We start from the raw sequence: 21,626 nt of genomic DNA, 5'->3' as shown, positions 1-21,626 counted from the left end.
TCCTCTCTGATCCCTCTGAAACATCAGCAGGGGTGGCTGAACCATTAGGCAGATTAAGCATTTGCGTAGAGTGCCACTCGCCTGGGGGCGCTACTCTGCCCGCCGGGCACCAGAGTCAGCAGCAGTTAAGAATAAACAAGGCACCATTGACACTGTGTTTTTTCAGGGGGCCTACAACCCTGCCACCCATGTGTACACACCTACCGATGTCAAAATCGTGCTTGAGCACGCCCGGCTGCGTGGGATCAGGGTGATCCCGGAATTTGACACTCCTGGCCATACCCAGTCTTGGGGTCCAGGTAAGAGATGATCAGGTGAATGAATGTTTTCCGTACTTTGCAAGAATCTCCCTCTGGCCCTTTTCTGATGCTCTTTATTTCATAGTTTATCAATATTCTTCTTGGATTTTGGGGCCTAGAACTGAAGCGCAGCGTTTTTGTTTTGTTATCAGGTGTTCCTGGCTTGCTGACTCCTTGCTACGCAGGCCAGAAGCTCTCTGGAGCCTATGGGCCCGTCAACCCAATCCTCAATACAACATATGAGGTCATGACCAAGTTTTTTGACGAAGTTAGTCTAGTGTTTCCGGACTTCTACATACACCTGGGAGGAGACGAGGTTGACTTCACGTGCTGGTTGGTTTTGCCTCTTTTGAAAGGATGTGGAGAAGAAAGAGGGGAGACATGAGGTGTTGGGGGCTGCAGGGAGAGCGAGGGATAGTTTTATTTTTGATTTTTGATTTTATTTTGAATATTCTATTATTGAATTTTGCCCTGTTAACCGCCTTGAGTCGCCTACGGGCTGAGAAAGGCGGTATAAAAATACAGCAAGTAAATAAATAAAAAAATTAATAAAGTATTTAGGGACCTCTAGCTCCTTCAGAGTAACTTTTCCAGAACTTGACCATCACGTTGTGCTGAAGGAGCCAGAGATTCCTAGGAAGGTGTTACCACAAGTTAAAATAAGTAGCCCTTATAAATTTGAGCCCCCGGAGGCACAGTGGGCTAAACCGCTGAGGTGCTAACCTTGCTGGCCGAAAGGTCGGCAGTTCGAATCCAGGGAGCAGGGTGAGCTCCCCTGTTAGCTCCAGCTTCTGCCAACCTAGTAGTTCGAAAACATGCAAATGTGAGTAGATCAATAGGTACCACTTCAGCATGAAGGTAACGGCACTCCATGCAGTCATGCCGGCCACATGACCTTGGAGGTGTCTATGGACAACGCCAGCTCTTCAGCTTAGAAATGGAGACGAGCACCAACCCCCAGAGTCTGAAATGGCATGCCTTTTAGTCGAGTTGTGCACCTCTAGTAATGACATTTAGTGCAGATGAGACACGCTCTTCGGTTTAGAAATGATGAGCACCAACCCCCAGAATCGGGCATGGCTGGACTTAATGTCAAGCGAAAACCTTTACCTTTACCTATAAATATGTGCTTTTTCCACTTTTGTTGGGCGTCCCAAACCCTTAACGCCAGCAAATGTGAAGGGCTGACTGTCCTGTTTCTCAGTGGCTAGTAGTTTCCTCCTTGTGCTCTTGAGAAGTGGATTTTGATGTCATGGTCTCTAAGAGGAAGTGAACATGAGGAATTCTGCTTTATGTAATACTCAATGTCTACATAACTGCCATTCGTGCTTAGGATTGGAGGATTTGGCCTTAGAAGGTTTGTTGCGCAAGGGCTTGGGTTTATTCATTGCCTATTTCTGCCTTGATCTTTATCATGTAGGAAGTCTAATCCAGACATCCAGGAATTCATGCAGAAAATGGGGTTTGGCACAAACTTCACCATGTTGGAGTCCTTCTACATCCAAAGGTAATGGCCCTTCCTACCAATTGCCAGGAGCGTGCATGCTGCAAAAGCCTTCTCTCCCAAACCAAACTATCCCTATCGGTGCTAGATTACAATGCCCATCATCCTAGGGCAACTGAGGAGCTGCCTTCTAGAGGAAGGATCATTGTATCAGCCTGGGACTGGCTGCTTTGGTTCTCTGCCATAAAGAAGGGAGGTGCGGGGAAGGGAGGCTGGATACAGTTAGGGAAGGTAGTGTAGATAATAATAATAAACTTTATTTATATACCGCTCTATCTCCCTGAGCGGGACTCAGGGTGTTTTTCAAGCAACATCACCAAAATATACAGCGTAAACAGCATAACATAAAATTAACAAAACAACATAAGCATAACATTATCACAATAACACACATATATATATAAAATAATCCTGCCTGTTCAGAGCAATTAAAAGGCCGGGCCGAGGCTAGCGCAAACTCAAAATATGAGGGGACTGGGTATTAAGTACCGTGCTATAACAGACTAATGGCAATAGCCGGTACGGGTCTGTGACTGCTCATTTCCAGGGCCTATTAGAGGCATGACCGGGGTAATAGGTAGGAAGTATAAGGCCATATTCACCAATGTTAGAACTGGTCATTCTCAAAGGCTTGTTGAAACCACCAGTTCGTCAAGCTCTTACGAAAGGAGGGGAGGGATGGGACTTGTCTAATTTCCCTTGGAAGGGTATTCCAAAGGCGGGGGGCCACCACCGAGAAGGCCCTCTCTCTCGTCCCCACCAACCGTACTTGTGACAGTGGTGGGAACGAAAGGAGGGCCTCCCCGGAAGATCTTAGAGTTTGTGTTGGTTCATAGAAGGAGATAAAACATCTGTTTTGTGAGGGAAATTGAAATTGCAATTAACAGGCTGTGGGCACAGTGTTTGGCCACTAGGGGGTGGATGGGAGTTGGGGGTTTGAGTAGGAAAAGTTTAGAACTGTCTTTTCAGGATTGTGGAAAGAAGGAATAAACCACTTGTCTCCAGTGTTTTGTTGTTGTGAGCTTGATTTTAGCTCCAAGATCTTCCAGAGTGACACTGCCAGTCTTCCAAGCAATGTTGCTCTCACTGTGTATGAAAAGATAGGGGCTTGAGGTCACTGGGATATTTTTCTAAATAATCTTTTATCAGGTTGCGCTGTTAGGTGACTCATTCTGCATCTTGGTTGTCCTCCACTTCTGGTGATATATGTAAATCTTGATTTCCATAGGAGATGCTCCTGGTTGGTTTAAAAGCTTTCAGCACTGGGACTGTGGCACAGCTGGCTGGGAATCAGCTGCATTAAGATCACTACTGACCAAAAGGTCATGAGTTTGAAGCTAACCTGGGTCGGAGTGAGCTTCTGACCAATTTGTGTAGCTTGCTGTCAACCTTTGCAGCCCGAAAGACAGTTGCATCTGTCAAGTAGGAAATTTAGGTACTGCTTATGCGGGGAGGCTAATTTACGACGCCATAAAAATCTCCAGCAAGCATGCAAAGAATGAGGAAGTATTTCATCAGTGTCACAAAGCGACAGCCCCCCTGGTGGCCAGAATACCCTCATGAAAAAGCTGGAATGTTAAATAGCCTCTTTGTGTCTGTCTATATATGTTGCGTGTCTATAGCGTTGAATGTTTGCCATGTATATATGTACATTGTAATCCGCCCTGAGTCCCCTGCGGGGTGAGAAGGGCAGAATATAAATACTGTAAATAATAATAAATAATAAAATAATAATGTTAGGGCAAGGGGAAATCAATGAGGGGGAGAACCCAGGATTTGGAATGAATGGGAAACAAATCCTTGCATTTAGCAAATCCTCTTTATTTCAGGCTGCTGGATATTGTCTCTTCCTATGACAAGGGCTATGTGGTATGGCAGGAGGTCTTTGATAACGAAGTGAAGGTGGGTTTGTTGCGTTCTTGTTATTTCTCCCTTGCTGTATTGATATCAGTACATAAATATGACTACCCTCCTCATCTCTTTATTCTTACAACAGACCCTTTAAAGTAGGTCACACTGTGTCAAGGCCACTTAGTGAGTGTCATGGCTCCATTGGGACTAGAACCTTGATCTCCCAAACACTAGTCCATGAGGAGAATAGAAAGGATTACCATTGCCTCATTTTACTCTCTGGGATTTCAGAAAGCTATTTCACCTCATAGTCACACTGGAGGACCTTGAGATTCCTCATTATTATTATTATTATTATTATTATTATTATTATTATTATTTCCAAAGCATACATATTATATACCAACATATTCTATATACTGAATTCTGCAAAATTTAGTAATTTGCTCCACTATTCACTTACAGATTATTATTTCATCTGTAAGTGAATGGTGGAGCAAACTACTAAATTTTGCAGAATTCAGTTTATAGAATATGTTGGTATATAATATATGTTTCCTAGTGTATGGCATAACCTATTCATACAGCTGTTATAGCATTTTGAAAGAAAACCATATTTTTCTTATTGATGTCATCTTTTGCTAATCCCAACAAAAAATATCTCTGGTAAAAGCAATATATTTTGTTGCAAAATCCTTTGGATTATTTCCTTAACAGCTCTCCAATATGCATGGGCTTTATGACAGATCCACCACATGTGAAAAAAATATTAGTCATGTGCATTTAGGCCAAAAGGCCTGCTGTTTTCAGATTTGTTTTCATCTGACTCTTCATTTCGTTTATCAGAAAGTTACCCAAAAGGGGAGGGGTGTTTCCTGTTTGATTTGGCAGAGATTTGGCTCATTGGTTACAATGGGAAATTTTAAAGGCTCAATCCTCAGCCATTTTAAGGTCTATTTGCATGAACCTCCCTCAGTTTATAGACCCCATTTGGAACTGTAGACTCACCAAGTTTCAAAACAATTCACCAATCTTCTGATTTTTTTAGAATTATTTTAAGTTTTAAACATAATATATTTTTTAAATAAGACAAACCGCAAGAGAGGGTTCTGGGCATTGTAGTTGCCGCCGGTGTCCATTCTCGGCCAATCAGAGCACGGACACCACCAGGCTTTTTATTGGCTGAGAGACACACAGAAAAGCTTCAACTCTGGTCATGCTCCGAGAAAAAGACATCACAGATTCCCCGTTTCACGTATTTTGTGGACTCAACTCTTTCCGAAAATATCCTCTCTGAATTCGTTTTGCTGGTTTTTTTTCATCTTTCTCTTCCCCTTTTGGTTTTCGGGAATTCCACAAAAAAGGCCCTCCGAAAACTAAAAATCTTTTCGTTAACAATGATTTGAAAATTGAAGACCTTTGTGCCACATTCCAAAGAATTACCATTGCCTGATTTCACTCTCTGGGATTTCGGAAAGCGGTTTCACTCCCTAGAGTAGGCATGGGCAAACTTAGACCCTCCTGGTGTTTTGGAGTTCAACTCCCACAATTCCTAAAATCTGGTAGGAATTCATGGGGGAATTCATAAAATTAAACATTTGAGGATCAAAGAAACCCAAAGGAAAATAATCTCCAAATGGTATAGAACCCCCACTTAATTAGCACACATTATGGTAAATGTCTCAGACAAATGTTGGCACAACTGTGGGGGGCTCGGTTCATTCTCCCACATGTGGTGGGATTGTATCAAAATTCAGAACTATTATGGTAAAATAAGGATGGTGATGGAAGACATAATAGGGAAAGAACTAATGTGGGATAAAGCCAGGTTCATGTCCCTCACCATAAAGGTAAATGAAGATAACAATAATTGGACAGAAATCCTAAAATGAGTCGCCTGAGGGCTGAGAAAAGAGGTATATAAATAAAGTAAATAAATCAATAATTTAATAAATAAATTAAAAAAAATATGACAGCCGCAATACAGGCCACAATAGCCCGGGGATGGAGAGATGATACAAAATGGGATTTGGAAACCTGGTGGACCTATCTATCAGAAAATATAATTAATGATTTTATCAATCAAAGGAAAAACAAGTATATAAATAGACAAATAGAACAAGACTGCTTTAGGAAATGGTCTGTGTTAATTGACAAAATAGACGGAGACAACAGATACAGCATTATGAACCAGGCTTTCCACATGGTTAAATTGATGCAATGACATGATTTAGAATTGCTGCTCCAGGGGGGTGGGGGGAATGGGGGGAAGGGGGGTTGTTGGGTGATACATAACTAAGGAATGTATAGAATGTCATTTTAGGAATATTTATTTTTGGAATAATGTATATTGAAATAAGTCCTGTATGGCAAAAATTTGTTGATTGTTGGGATGTATCAAATAAAAGGGGGGGGGGGGGAAGGAATGGGAGAATTGAAGTCCGAAACACCTGGAGGGCCCAAGTTTGCCCATGCCTGCCACAGAGTCACTGTTTTATTTATTTATTTAATTACTAGGCGACTCGGGCGGTGTACAGTTGGTACCAAGACCATATAATACAATTTCAATACCATAAAAACAATCAGAGAATATAAAACCATAGCAAAGTCAATTAAAAACACATATCATTCGGGTCTCCTTGTTAAAACATTGTCCAGTCATATCGTCAACCATTCCATTTGCAAATACAGTCTGTTACACTGAATTTGCAAACGCCTGCTCGAAAAGCCAAGTCTTGACTCTTTTTCGAAAGGTCAAAATGGAGGGGGCCAATCTGATATCCTTAGGGGAGGGTGTTCCATAGCTGAGGGGCCACCACTGAGAAGGCCCAGTCTCTCATTCCCACCAAACGTACTTGTGATGAAGGCGGGACCAAGAGCAGGGCCTCCCTAGACCATCTTAAAGCCCTGGAAGGTTCATAAGGAGAGATGCGTTCAGACAGATAAATTGGGCCAGAACCGTTTAGGGCTTTATAGGCTAAAGCCAGCACTTTGAATTGTGCCCAGTAGCAAACTGGCAACCAGTGGAGCTGGCACAACAGGGGAGTTCTATGCTCCTTGGGCGCCGCTCCTGTTAATAATCTGGCTGCTGACCATTTGGAGCTTCTGGACAGTCTTCAAAGGCAACCCCACATAGAGCGCATTGCAGTAGTCTATTTTCCCACTTTCTGTACCCAGCAAATGTGGAGGGACTATAGCCTTATAGTTTGGGAAAATAACAGACTAATCTGGATCTAAAACATGCCAGAAAGGTCCAATATCTCATGCACTCCTTCTTTTGACTAGGTGAAGCCCGAGACGGTTATTCATGTGTGGAAGGAGAATGGTGGATCATACCAAGAGGAGACGGCTCGTGTCACCAAAGCCGGCTACCGGGCTCTGCTCTCCGCGCCTTGGTATCTAAACCACATCTCTTATGGCCAGGACTGGGTCGGGGTTTACCAGGTGGAGCCTCTCGCCTTTGAAGGTGCGTTCGCTTGTGTTTGCTCACCTGGGTGGCCAATATAAATGAGACTCACTGACTGAACGACACATCTTTGACTTTTCCGGACAGGCACCCCAGAGCAGAAGGAACTGGTAATCGGCGGGGAGGCCTGTATGTGGGGCGAATACGTGGATGTGACCAACTTGACCCCGAGACTCTGGTGAGATCAGTGACCATTGCACTATGCTGCCCTGTAGTGAGATAATATTCCAAATGAAGCAGTAATAACACAACCTAACCATTGAAAGTTAGTAAGGGGAGCATCAGGTAGTTGGGAGCTCTCAGTGTGCAGTGGGTTAAACCTCTGAGCTGCTGCACTTGCCAATCAAAAGGTTGGCGGTTCAAATCCGGGAAGTGGGCTGAGCTCCCGTCGTTAAGCCCAGCTTCTGCCAACCTAGCAGTTCGAAAACATGCAAACGTGAGTAGATCAATAGAATCATAGAGTTGGAAGAGATCTCATGGGTCATCCAGTCCAACCTCTTCTGTTTCTGTGGGAAGGTAATGGCACTCCATGCCGTCATGGAGGCTTGTTGTTCTGTGAAAGTGAATCTGTTATGGGGTGTAGTCCAACTTTGAAGGAACTCGAGAAGTTGCTGAACCGGCTTGGGAATAGGTTTCAGTCCACATGGAAGGGGCTGCGGTGGCACAACATGTTAAAACATTGAGCTGCTGGACTTGCTGATTGAAAGGTTGGTGGTTTGAATCCAGGGAGCAGGGTGAGCTCCCACTGTTAGCCTCAGCTTTTGCCGACCTAGCAGTCCAAAAACCTGCAAGTGTGAGTAGATCAATAGGTACTGCTTCTGCGGGAAGGTAATGGTGCTCCATGCAGTCATGCTGGCCACATGAGCTTGGAGGTGTCTATGGACAACGCCGGCTCTTCAGTTTAGAAATAGAAATGAGCAGCACCCTCCAGAGTCGGACACGACTAGACTTAATATCAGGAGAAACATTTACCTTTACCTAAGCATTTTCTAGGAGTTCTTAGGCCAGAAGTCCTAAAAAATGGTTCACGATTATCTGTGGTTTTGGGAATGCATCTTCGATGGATATGGGGGTCGTAGTATGTTTCTATATGTAGGCAGATAATGTCTGGTTTGCGTGATAGATTCTTCGGGAGACGCCATTTCCTGCCGGGTCAACGCACACATTTCTCCCATTTCACGTCTTCCGTCCCAGCTGGAAAAGAATGAGAATGTTCAGCAGTTCCTTTTTTTAGGAACCAATATGCGATCCTATTATTAAATTTTAATATTCATAATCCCAATTATGAACAGGGCTTGGAAATCATTCATTAAAAATTAATTCGCTTCCTTCCCCCCAATTCATTAATTTTTCAACAATTAAAAAAATTCATTATTTCAATATGGAGGCACCTGTGGTGTTATTTTGAGTAAAGGTTGCCACTTCTTGTCGGTTCAAGTCATGATTGGTCATTTCTGCCATTTTAAAAAAAACCTTCCTATAATTTGGTGATTTAGTAAATCAGTTAACAACGTCTTTAACAGCCTTACATTGAAATCTCGGTATTAATGCAACCGTTTTCAAGGTCTAATTGCCCTTAACATTTGAGCTGCATTTTTAATATCCTGAGAGACACCCTGAAAGGTTTTTGGGCCTCCAAAATCTGGTTACCAGTATTTAAAAAAAACCTCTAAAATCATAACAGTAAATAAAGACAGGGGAACTCCAGACAAGAAAAAATCAGGGACAGCTAATCACCTCTCAACAAAGGATTTCCCCGGGCTTTGCAATGCTAATCAAGGTGATTTGTTGCAACATTCATACTTGCCTCCAACAGACAAGAATCCTTTCTCCCACCCTGGACGTTATTCCACAGATATATAAACCTCACTTGCCTAGTGTCCAACGCGTGGCGGGTACAGCTAGTCTATATAAATAAAAATGTAATGTTAGTTTGTAGGATTAACATAACTCTAAAACCACTTGGCGAATTGACCAAATTTGGACACAAGAGACCTATCAGGCCAACAAGTGACCATCACTCATAAAAACACTGAAAAACAAAGCGGAAAAGACATAAAAAGCCAATAAATTAAAAAAATACATTACAACGCATGTTCAAAACCACATATATACACATATACACACACTGGGCCACAGCAACGTGTAGCAGGGGATGGGTAGTAAATAATAAAAATCTGTTTTAAAGATATTTATTTTCCTTAAGGCCTAGAGCTGGGGCCGTAGCAGAGAGATTATGGAGCAACCAAACGGTCAGGGACTTGCAAGATGCCTATGTGAGGCTGGCAGACTTCCGGTGCCTTCTGCTCAGGTAACGTCACCTTTTCTTAACAAAATAGAACACAAAAACAAATGCTCTTTTGGGGAGTTGGAGTCCAAAACATCTGGAGGACCAAAAGTTGGACACCACTGCTTTACGGCATCTTTCATTATCCGGGTGTTCTCAAGTTGAAAAGTATTTTGACTTCAACACCCATCAGCCATGGCAAGCAGAATCAATTGGCCAATTTGACAGTATGCACTGGGTTTCTTTAAGTCAACACATCTAGCTTGTATTTGTTGGAACTTCTCCATCCTAATCCATAGATTTATCTGGGCTCTTGCATAATTGTGCAGTCGTGAGTAGCGTTAAAGGGCACAAGGCACACTTTGCAAAGCAGCAGCTCAAAAGTGTTGTACTTTATTTAAAAAGGTTTCTTTGCATATAGTCATCTATTGACCCCTTGTATTCCTCTCTTCTCTTGTTGCAGGCGTGGAATCCGGGCTGAGCCACTTTTCACAGGATACTGTGACCACGAATACAACATATTTTGATTTATGGAAAAATCTGTTCCTAACAAATCAAAAGTTTCAATGCAGTGAGTCCACAGTGACTGCAGATATTTTATTTTTCTCTTAAAGAAGCACTTTATGAAAATGAGGGACCATTAGTTTGATAGATTCAGAAGTAACATCTGTTAGAGGTGTGCAAAAAAATTGGATGAATTGGAAATCGTAAGTTTTGTAAGTCGGAAGCCATTCCAAAGTATCTGCGTGGCCCGCACCAAAGACTTAAGACTCGAAACTTACCCCCCAATACTTTTTGTTATTGTTTTGTAAAGCTCAGAAGGCACCCAAAGTGAGTTTCCTTCCGTGCAAGGCAAGAAAGCTATCTAAACTAGCGAAAGGAAGCATAAGAACAGATAGTAAATTACTGTACCTGCCTCCTTTGCCATTCATCTCCCTGCAAATTAATGTCTTCTCCGTGTAAAGGCTTAATGACTTGCCTCTCGGCTTAAAGACAGGGAGCATTGCATTTTGGGAACCTCACAGAACTTGGGAAATGTAGTTTGGGAAGGGGAGGAGCCCTATGCCAAAGAATTCAAAAGGCTCTGCCCTAAACTACATTTCCCAGTATGCATCAGAATGAGAAAGCACCAATCAGGAGAGGAGATAGATATTTGTCCCTCCCTAAACAGTCGGTTTTTAACAAAACTAAAAAAAAATCCCTAAAATGAATAGATTTATGAATATCTCTGAAACTTGGGAGGAATGATCCTCTGTTATCTTGTGTCATTGGGTAGAAAACTCAAGGAACTAGTACTTTTTTAAAAAAAATCTTGTTTATAAAAACTTTGAAAATTCCTCAAATATCCGTGTATAAGTGAAATGTTATGAAACTTGATGAGCAAAGAGTGGTAAATGTGTTCTACCGCTGTAGCAAGTTTCACCCCAATAGCTTTTAAAATGAGGGAGATAGGAGCCCCTGAAGTTTCAAAATTATAGTAATTTAAGTATGTACATGTGCAAAAGTAGTTTGGGAAGCGAGGTGCTATGTACCTGCCCTAAACTACATTTCCCAGACTGCATTAGCATCAGAAGGCACCAATCAAGATAGCAGGGAGAGAGGTCTGCCTCTCCCTAATAGCAGCCACAATCTGCAAAAAGGAGGATTAACAGATACATCTCTCTCTAATAAGTAAGCCAATCTTTGTGCTGGGCTGGAAAAAAATATGACCTAAATGGATAGGTCTTGGGGGTCCTCTCCAACTCAATAAGGGAAGTATAATAATAATAATAATTTATTTATACCCCGCCACCATCTCCCCAAGGGGCCAAGCCCAGCAGAACACCAATGCAAATGTACAACATAAGAATACAACAATAAAATATCAAAAATAAAATAAAATACAAGCTCTTAATTGGATGTCAGGAGAGTTTGAATGGTGCCTTTCTGCCTGGAAGAAGGGGGGTCAGTCTAGATGCCCCTTTATGGTGTCTGTACTATGATTTCTGTTCCTGGGTTATAAATGGCAGTTCCTAATTGGTTCTGTAAAAATAAACATGCTGAAAGTTTATTATGCTGCAAAAACCCTTTGCACATTGTCCTATAGCACATTTTCCTTTGCCAACAATTTAACAAAGTTTCTGCCACAAAAACAAAGTTTCTGGAGTAGAACAACTACTTTCAAAGTAAAGACCGCACAATGAAACAGGAAATAACACTTTCAAACCAGGAACAGATTTTCTTTAATATTAAAAAAATGTTTTTATAAAAACTTAGACAATTCCCCAAAAATCAATGGATAAGCGAAACGTCCTGATTTTTGGTGAGCTGACAGTGGTAAGTGTGTTCTACTATTTTTGCAAGTTTCAACTCAATAGCTTTAAAAATGAGGGAGATCGGAGTCACTGAACCTTCCCCGATGGTAGTAATTACTGCATTAATGCGCATGTGCAATTAGTAGAACGAAATAGTAACGAAATTTCATTAGTCTTGTTATAGTAACAAAAGTCTTGTTATAGTAACTAATGAAACTTTAGAAACACTTTAGAAATGGAGCGCCAAGGCCTCCAAGTTTTGAACCATGTTTTAATGGATTGCACATGGCTCATATCCATGTCTCTAGGCTTTGTCATCAAGTGTTTAGTGGTGCTACATCAAAGGATCAAATAACACGGGTAATGCAGCAATTCCTTTGGTGGGAAAGTGTTGAATGATCATTCTAGTGTATCCTGTATGTCGGGAGTGGGGGATGCATGGCCTTGTCAATATTGGTGGACTCCCACTTCCACATCTGGAAGATCACTTGTTTACTTCTGCCCTATACTTTAGTCAGCCTCTTAAACATTGATGAACTTCTATTTCCATTGCAACTTCGTTGGTCGATGCCCTGCCTTACTTTAGCCAAAGTATACTTAATAATTGGATACTTACCTACCCTTCTTGGTGTTTACTTTACCTGGATCTAGATGTAGTCTTACATTTTCTCTATTTTGACTCGTTATTGCTGGGAGATTTCTCCTAAGCATTTGAATCCATTAGATTGGGGCTTTCTGAATGGTATGACGGATAATCAATGATAATTCAATATATTTGCACGCAGTACAACGCATTCTTTTGCCACTACATTTGTAATAATAATCACATTGACAGAATAAAAGGGTTTTGAGGGTCCCTGGGAGCCTGAAGTTCTGTTGAACACTGGTGCTTTTAGTATTATTATGATTGTTATTATTATTAAGAGCATTTCTATCCCATCCTTCTCGCCTCCAAAGAAGGACTCAGGACAGCTACCAGCTGTTTGGTGCCCATCAATCTATATAAATAAAAATGTAATTTTCGTTTGTGGGATTAACAGAACTCAAAAACCAGTGGACCAACTAACACCAAATTTGGACAGCATACATTTTGTCCTTCACTCAAAAATTTTGATTTTCTCATTTGGCAGTTGTAGTTGCTAGGATTTATAGTTCACCTACAATCAAAGAGCATTCTGAACTCTACCAATTATGGCATTGAATCAAACGTGGCATACAGGACTCCCATGACTAACAGAAAACACTAGACGGGTTTAGTGGGCATTGACCTTGAGTTTGGGAGTTGTAGTACCTATATCCAGAGAGCACTGTGGACTCAAACAATGATGGATCTGGACCAAACTTGGCACGAATATTTCATATGCCCAAATATGAACACAGATGGAGTTTGGAGGAAATAGACCTTGACATTTGGGATTTGTAGTTACTGGGATTTATAGTTCACCTACAATCAAAGAGAATTCTGAACCCCAGCAATGATAGATTTGGGCCAAACTTCCCACACAGAACCCTGGTGCGAACCTCCCTCCTGTCTCATGCTCTCCCTCACCCGCACACGGGCACTACGCTGCCATGTTCTGAGTATGCCTGCTCTCCCCTCCCTGCTTAGAGTTTCTGAAATAGCCCTCCGCAATCACAGCAAAGGAGAATATTTAGTGCGAGGATTCGCCTTATGTTTCCAAAAAGAAGAGAAGGCCTGGCTCTACCAATGGGGCTCCTAAGACCATGAGAAATACATGTTTTCTGATGGTCTTCGGTGACCACTCTGAAACCCCCTTACAACCCCTCCAGGAGTCCCAATCCCCAGGTTGAGAAATACTGTTTGAGGCCTTGGATTGCTTTGCGTTGCTCTACGAAGCCCAGAACAGATTCACTGCTTCTGATATAAGAACTACTTTGAGGAGCTTTGTCCAATGCCACTATCAATATAGCTCACTCTGTATTGACCTCCAATCTACTAAAATCCATTTCAGAAGATGCCAGGCTAAGGCTCTTCTCTTCCAGTGGTGATTTCAGCTCTCAATGTGTATTTTATAGAATCATAGAATCATGTTTACCTTTGTTTCTCTTGATTGCTTTGACTTCTGGATGTTAACATTCAAATATTGCGATGGAACTTTGGCTGAGATTTGTTTTTCTTATTCAACCTGTGGTTTCAATCACTTCATTACACACACACACACACACATATATTCCTCTCCTTGGGCATTGCCAGTTGGGCAGTTCTCAAAACATTCCAAATACATAAGCCTACTCCTTTCCTCTTGTCTAATGACAAAGAATATTAAGACTTCTCTGAAAGAGATATATTGCACTGTGCCTTTCATATGTTCCATGTATCTGTCTGGATCTACAGCCATATGAATAATACAGATAATAATGAATGTTAGATTGGGATTGTAAGATTGCTTTAATAAAACTTGGCACACTTTTTGGAACGTTCACATGTCTGTACTTTCTTTCATGCTAATAGTGGAAAGTTGGTTAGTTTAATGCACCTTGGCAGAGGTGAAATGGTAGCCCGTCAGCATATTTATTTGTTTATTTAATAGCTGTACCCGCCATGCGTTGCTGTGGCCGACCTTTTCTCCCTCTTTCTCTCCTCCTTCCTTCCTCTCCTTCCTTCCTTCCCTTCTTTCCTTTCCTTCTCTCCTTCCTTCCTTCTCTTCCTCTTCCCTTCCTTCCCCCTTTTCTTTCCCTTCCTCTTTCTCCCCTTTCTTCTTTCTCTACCTATTCTTGGATTGCAACTCCCAGCAGTCCTTCTGATCGAGCTATCTACCTACCTACCTATATCTAATCTGTCTATCTGGATGATTGCTGGGAGTTGCAGTCCAGGAATAGGAAATATGCAGGTATTGGTATGCTCTCAAAGAGATCCAAGGAGAAGAAAGCTTGCATCTTGGAAGCAGTGCATTTGAGTCATCCTCCTCTCCTAAAGGGCCTGGTCTAGGGCATGCTGGGTGCTGTAATCTGAAAGAGAGTGCGGATATGCTATGGTGTGTTTTGTTTGCCGGGGGAGTCATTTTGCGAATGCGCTGTAGCGTCTTTTTGCTTTTTTGGCTTTTTAAGCCTCTTCTGCTGTGTTTTTCAGTGTTTTTATGAGTGGTGGTCACTTGTTGGCCTGAGAGGTGTCTTGTGTCCAAATTTGGTGTCAATTCATCTAGTGGTTTTTGAGTTATGTTAATCCCACAAACTAAAATTACTTTTTTATTTATATAGACTAGCCGTCTCCTGCCAGCTGTTGCTGTGGCCGAGGCTATATATATGCATTTTGTGTATATATATATATGTATGTGTGTGTATATGTTTGTGTATATGTGTATATATATGTGTGTGTTTGTGTATATATGTGCTTTTGTGCATGTGTTGTAATGTATTTTTTTTGGTTTTTGGCTTTCTAAGTCCCTTCTGCTGTGTTTTTCAGTGTTTTTATGAGTTATGTTAATTCTACAAACGAACATTACATTTTTATTTATATAGAATTACAACATTTCCCAAAGGGGACTCAGAGCGGCTTGCTATATATATATACACACACACACACTACTATATTACTATATTGTACTATACCATTATATAGTAATATTGTTAGTAATATTACATGTAATATAAATATATAATTATAATATCATATTATTATTATATATTATAATATATTATTATAAGTAGTAGTATTATATATATTGCCCTTCTTACCCTGAAGGGGACTCGGAGCGGCTTACAAGATATATATACATACGATATATTATATTATTAGCATAGTACAATATCAGTATTAAATATTACTATATTGAACTATACTATTATATTGTAATATTATTAGTAATATTACATGTAATATAAATATATAATTATATTATTATTATTATTATTATTATTAGTAGTAGTAGTAGTATATTGCATATGTTAATGGCATATGTTCAGCTTTCCATTCTTTTACAGGAGTTGTTCTGCTAACTCTTTCCAGACACTCTCCTTATTGTTTGTTTATTTAGTGCTGCTTGAGATCAACGGCATGCATGTTGGTTGTAATGCCAGCAAGTGGCAGCACTGATCTGGTAATGGCCTCTTTTTCCTTCAGATCTGGAACACTGCATGTCTGCTTTTTCATGATATTTGCTTTCATTTGAATTGACCAATATGGGATGCAATGCTCAGATGATAATTGGAAATCATGGATCCCACAAATGCATAAGATTCCATGATTTATCTTCAAAATAAAGAATTTGATTATGTGCCAGAAAGGCAAAACAGACATGGCCACCCAGGTCACTGCTTTGAGCACTTCGCTCCAAAAATGTTTTCTCCCCTCCCAATTGTTTCTGTATTCCACTTTTTTAAAAATTGTATTTTTGGAGAGTTATGATCTTTGGAAAGGCATGACCTTGTTAGAAATCATACCCTTTCGGGAAAATTATTTATTTGTTTACTGTATCAGAAGTGAATTGAGGGTACAGTTATATTTAAAAACACAAGGTTAAAAACTTGGCATTATACTAAATGCCAAGAAATGCAGAGCCAATCTTAAGAAATGGGGCCACAAAGTGGAGTCCACAACATGCGAGTGTGGAGAAGAGCAAACCACAGACCACTTACTACAATGCAGTCTGAGCCCTGCCACATGCACAAGGGAGGACGTTCTCGCAGTGACACCAGAGGCACTCCATGTCAAAGGACATTTAGCATAATGCCTTGAGAAAACTAAAGTGCTTTTCCAGCAAAAGGCACCAGCCAATCCCTCTCCAATGCCAGAAATGCCACTTAATAGTGTAGCATTAGAAAATGTTGACCATTTCCGCTCCCTTGGCAGCTACCTCTCCACAAAAGTCAACACCAAAATACAACACCGTCTGAGCTCTGCAAGTGCAGCATTGTTCTGAATGAAGCAGAGAGTGTTTGAGGACCGGGACATCCGTAGCGTTACCAAGGAGCTTGTTTATAAAGCCATTGTCCTCCCAACCCTGCTATACACCTGCTTATAAAGCCAACGATGTTCTATGCCTGTTTATAAAGCTGTTCCTCTCCCAACGATGTTCTACAGACATCACATGCAACTCCTGGAACAATTCCATCAGTGCTGCCTCCAGAAAATCCTGCAAATCTCTTGGGAAGACAAGCAGACAAATGTCAGCGTGCTGGAAGAAGCAAAGACCACCAGCATTGAAGTGATGGTCCTCTGCCATCAACTCCGCTGGACCGGTCACATTGTCCGGTTGCCTGATCACCGTCTCCCAAAGCAGTTGCTCTATTCCGAACTCAAGAATGGAAAACGGAATGTTGGAGGACAGGAAAAGAGATTGAAAGATGGGCTCAAAGCCAACCTTAAAAACTCTGGCATAGACACCGAGAACTGGGAAGCCCTGGCCCTTGAGCGCTCCAGCTGGAGGTCAGCTGTGACCAGCAGTGCTGTAGAATTTGAAGAGGCACAAATGGAGGGTGAAAGAGAAATGTGCCAAGAGGAAGGCGCATCAAGCTTTCCTCTTGGCTTGACTTATTCATGAGTTATTATACCCCCTGGTTTCGTTAGAGTGGTGCCAGCAGGTGGGATATATTAGGAGATATAATACCAAGATCTGTTATAGTGGTGGCGGCAGAGAACATGCGGGTCAAGAATAGGGCTCTACAGTCACCCACGGACCCACCGCCAGGACACCAATCTTGGAAGACCATCCTACTCGGACAACGAGGAATCACCTAAGTAAGTAAGTAACTCCATGTCAAAGTCAACATTGAAATACAACACTGCCTGAGCTCTGCGAGTGCAACATTTTCCCCAATGAAGCAGAGTGTTTGAGGACTGGGACATCTGTAGGGAGAATAAGGTGCTTGTTTATATAGCTATTGTTCTTGCAACCCTCCCCAGATGATCTTAAGCTCCTAGATGGTTCATAGGAGGAGATATGTTTGGACAGGTAAGCTGAACTGGAACAATTTAGGGCTTTATAGGCCCTAAATTGTGGGGGGAGGTGTTCCACTAGCCGAGGGGCCCCCATAGAGGTCGTGGTGGGAAGGAGGAGATGCGTTAGAAGGAGACCTCGAATTCGGCTTGATTCGGACCGCTTTTCCAAATTAACTATTCCCAATAGGTCTCCTAAGGTAATTTGGTGTAACCAGGTGAGCGGGCCCTCTGGCTTGAAGGTGGTGTTGTTGAACGCCAGGTCTGTCAACGGGAAAACAACTTGGATTCAGGACTTAATCCTGGAGGAGCGGGCAGATCTGGCGTGCATCACGGAGACCTGGTTGGATGAAGCGGGGGGCGTAAATCTCTCCCAGCTTTGTCCTCCAGGTTTCTCCGTGCAACACCAACCGAGAGCCGGAGGACGGGGAGGCGGGGTCGCAGTGGTCTATAGAGATACCATCCATCTAACCAGGAGCCCCATCCCGCAGACCACAAATTTTGAATGCGTCCACCTGAGGGTGGGTGACCGGGACAGAATAGGGATTCTGCTAGTGTACCGTCCACCTCGCTGCACTACAGTCTCCCTACCTGAGCTAGCGGGGGTGGTCTCGAGTCTGGCGGTGGAGTCCCAACGGCTTCTTGTGCTGGGGGACTTCAACATCCACGCCGAGGCAACCCTCACAGGTGCGGCTCAGGACTTCATGTCCGCCATGGCAACCATGGGGCTGTCCCAACAAATAACTGGCCCCACCCACTGTGCTGGACACACATTGGACTTGGTTTTCTGCCAGGGATGGGAGCAGGGTGGCGGTGTGGAGGAGTTGTCCATCTCTCCGTTGCCGTGGACCGACCACTTCCTGATTAGATTTAGGCTCACTGCGCCCCCTAACCTCCGCAAGGGTGGGGGACCCATTAAGATGGTCCGCCCCAGGAGGCTAATGGATCCGAACGGATTCCTGACGGCTCTTGGGGAGTTTCCCGCCACCGCGGTAGGCGACAATGTCGAGGCCTTGGTCGCTCTCTGGAATGGGGAGATGACCAGGGCTATTGACATGGTCGCTCCGGAACGTCCCCTCTCAAGTAACCGAGCTAAACCAGCCCCTTGGTTCACCGAGGAGCTGGCAGCGATGAAGCGAAGGAAGAGGGTTCTAGAGAGCGTGTGGCGATCGGACCCAAGCGAGTCAAACCGAGCACGGTTTGTGTCCTTTTTGAGGGCATATGCCGCGGCAATAAAAGCCGCAAAGAAAACTTTCTTTGCGGCCACTATTGCGTCTGCAAAGAACCGTCCGGCGGAGTTGTTCCGGGTTGTCAGAGGTCTTTTAACTCCCCCTACTGGTGGGAGCCCTGACAACTCGGCAACGCGCTGTGAAGCATTTGCTCGGTTCTTTGCAGACAAAGTCGCTTTGATCCGTTCCGGGCTGGACGCCACATTAGATGCAGTCTCCGTGGATGTGACTCAAGCACCTGCTTGTCAGATTTTGTTGGATTCTTTTCAGTTTGTGAAACCCGAGGATGTGGACAAGGTACTTGGAGGAATGAGACCCACCACGTCCATCCTAGACCCCTGCCCATCCTGGCTTCTTAAGGAGGCCAGAGGGGGATTGGCCGAGTGGGTAACGGTGGTGGTTAACGCCTCCCTTCGGGAAGGCAAGATTCCAGCAAGCCTAAAACAGGCTGTTATAAAGCCGCTGTTGAAGAAACCATCACTTGACCCCACTAAATTGGACAACTTTCGGCCTGTTTCCAATCTTCCCTTCTTGGGCAAAGTCATGGAAAGCGTGGTGGCCTCACAACTCCAGGTATTCTTGAGAGACACGGATTATCTGGATCCGGCACAGTCTGGTTTCAGACCGGGACATGGTACCGAGACGGTCTTGGTCGCCTTAGTGGATGATCTGCGCCGGGAGCTAGACAGGGGGAGTGTGTCCCTGTTGGTGCTCCTGGACCTCTCAGCGGCCTTCGATACCGTCGACCACGGTATTCTTCTGGGGCGCCTTGCAGAGATGGGCCTCGGGGGCACTGTCCTGCAGTGGCTCCGGTCATTTCTGGAGGGTCGTACTCAGAAGGTGTTACTGGGGGACTCCTGTTCAACGCCGCAGCCGTTGACCTGTGGCGTTCCTCAGGGTTCCATCTTGTCCCCCTTGTTGTTTAACATCTACATGAAGCCGCTGGGTGAGATCATCTGGAGTTTCGGGGTGCGGTGTCACCTGTACGCAGATGACGTCCAACTCTGTCACTCCTTTCCACCTGCTACTAAGGAGGCCGTCGAAGTCCTGAACCGGTGCCTGGCCGCTGTAATGGTCTGGATGAGGGCGAACAAACTGAAATTAAATCCAGACAAGACAGAGGTACTCCTGGTCAGTCGCAAGGCCGAACAGGGTATAGGGTTACAGCCTGTGCTGGACGGGGTCGCACTCCCCTTGAAGGCTCAGGTTCGCAGCTTGGGTGTGACCCTGGACTCATCGCTGAGCCTGGAGCCCCAGGTTTCAGCGGTGACCAGGGGAGCATTTGCACAGCTTAGGCTCGTGCGCCAGCTGCGCCCGTATCTTGGGAAGTCTGACTTGGCCACGGTGGTACACGCTTTGGTCACATCCCGCCTCGACTACTGCAACGCTCTCTACGTGGGGCTGCCCTTGAAGACGGTCCGGAAGCTCCAGCTAGTCCAGCGCGCGGCAGCCATGTTGTTAACGGGAGCTGGACGCAGAGAGCATACAACGCCCCTGCTGTCCCAGCTCCACTGGCTGCCGATCTGCTACCGGGCCCAATTTAAGGTGCTGGTGTTATCCTACAAAGCCCTAAACGGTTCCGGCCCAAAATACCTTGCAGACCGCATCTCGGCCTACGAGCCCACGAGGGCCTTGAGATCATCCGGGGAGGCCCTTCTCTCGGTCCCGCCTGCCTCACAGGCACGTCTGGCGGGGACGAGGGAGCGGGCCTTCTCGGTGGTGGCCCCCCGGCTGTGGAACACCCTCCCTGCTGAAGTTAGACAGGCGCCCTCCTTGATGGCCTTTCGTAGGGGCCTGAAAACATGGCTCTTCGAGCAGGCCTTCAACTGAGTGTATTGAATGACAATGGAATGAACTAGGACTACGAATTTGGCTATGACCCCAGGACTTGACGAAGCGGATTTTTAGTATAAGTGTATGTTATGTTGTATTTGTCTGGTTTGTATCGTCACGGCTCACTGTACACTGTCTTTTTTGTGGTTGTTCACCGCCCCGAGTCGCCCTCGGGCTGAGAGGGGCGGTCAATAAATGCAAGAAATAAATAAATAAATAAATAAATAAAGCCAGCACTTTGAATTGTGCCTGGTAGCAAATTGGCAGCCAGTGGAGCTGGTGCAACAGAGGAGTTGTGCCCTCCCTGAGTGCCGCTCCTGTTAACAACCTGGCTGCTGCCCGTTGGACCATTTGAGGCTTCCGAATAGTCTTCAAAGGCAACCCCACGTAGAGTGTGTTGCAGTAGTCTATACGGGATGTAACCAGAGCGTGGACCACTTCCCAAACTTCCTAATTTTTTCAAAATCCAATTATCACAGGGATAGAAAGAGTGGTGAAGTCTTCCAAAGAGGGGCACAGACAGCAAAACAAATGCGACAGGGGTGTTAATCTTTGCCTAGGCAGGGATTTAAGAATGGGAACCCAGAAGAGCCCTGCTCTTGCTTTCTTGGTGGACGTATCTCTCGGTCTACCCAGAGAGGCTCTCCGGCCTCCACTCCGCCAAGTGTCCATAATATCTCATCCATGCAGGTACCAAGAGCCGGAAGAAGGAAAGGTCAAGCTGGTCTCTTAGCAACTGTTTGCCCATCGGATTAGCGGGGACTCTCCTGGTTGCTAAGGACCGTTGCCATGATACAGCTCTTCCTGAGATGGAGAGGGAGGGTGCTGGTGGCCAGGAGAAGCGGAAGGGAAGAAGCAAGGCTGCTGCAGGTGGGCCAGCCACTAGTTGCTATGGTCACGCTGCAGGATCGCTTCCTCTTTGTGATGCTACACAACTCCAGAAGACATGATTATATATATTTTAAAG

The 21,626-nt window shown here is 44.0% G+C and overlaps 1 protein-coding gene across 1 annotated transcript in view; it reads left to right on the top strand.

The window, feature by feature from the left end:
* The window catches only part of HEXA (hexosaminidase subunit alpha), a 31,394-nt gene extending 17,251 nt beyond the window's left edge, over positions 1–14,143 (top strand). Inside the window, exons 7-14 of the mRNA XM_060755319.2 lie at positions 167–299; positions 452–632; positions 1,720–1,806; positions 3,633–3,705; positions 6,940–7,120; positions 7,208–7,298; positions 9,327–9,431; positions 9,871–14,143. Coding sequence (XP_060611302.2) covers positions 167–299; positions 452–632; positions 1,720–1,806; positions 3,633–3,705; positions 6,940–7,120; positions 7,208–7,298; positions 9,327–9,431; positions 9,871–9,934 — 915 coding nt within the window. The 3' untranslated portion in view covers positions 9,935–14,143. The remainder of the gene's footprint in view (positions 1–166; positions 300–451; positions 633–1,719; positions 1,807–3,632; positions 3,706–6,939; positions 7,121–7,207; positions 7,299–9,326; positions 9,432–9,870) is intronic.
* The last annotated feature ends 7,483 nt before the right edge of the window (positions 14,144–21,626 follow it).

Source organism: Anolis sagrei, chromosome 9 (genome assembly GCF_037176765.1).
Source record: "Anolis sagrei isolate rAnoSag1 chromosome 9, rAnoSag1.mat, whole genome shotgun sequence".
NCBI classification, from domain to species: domain Eukaryota; kingdom Metazoa; phylum Chordata; class Lepidosauria; order Squamata; family Dactyloidae; genus Anolis; species Anolis sagrei.
The sequence above is the reverse complement of the archived record's forward strand: the minus strand, read 5'-3'. Positions and strand labels throughout refer to the sequence as shown.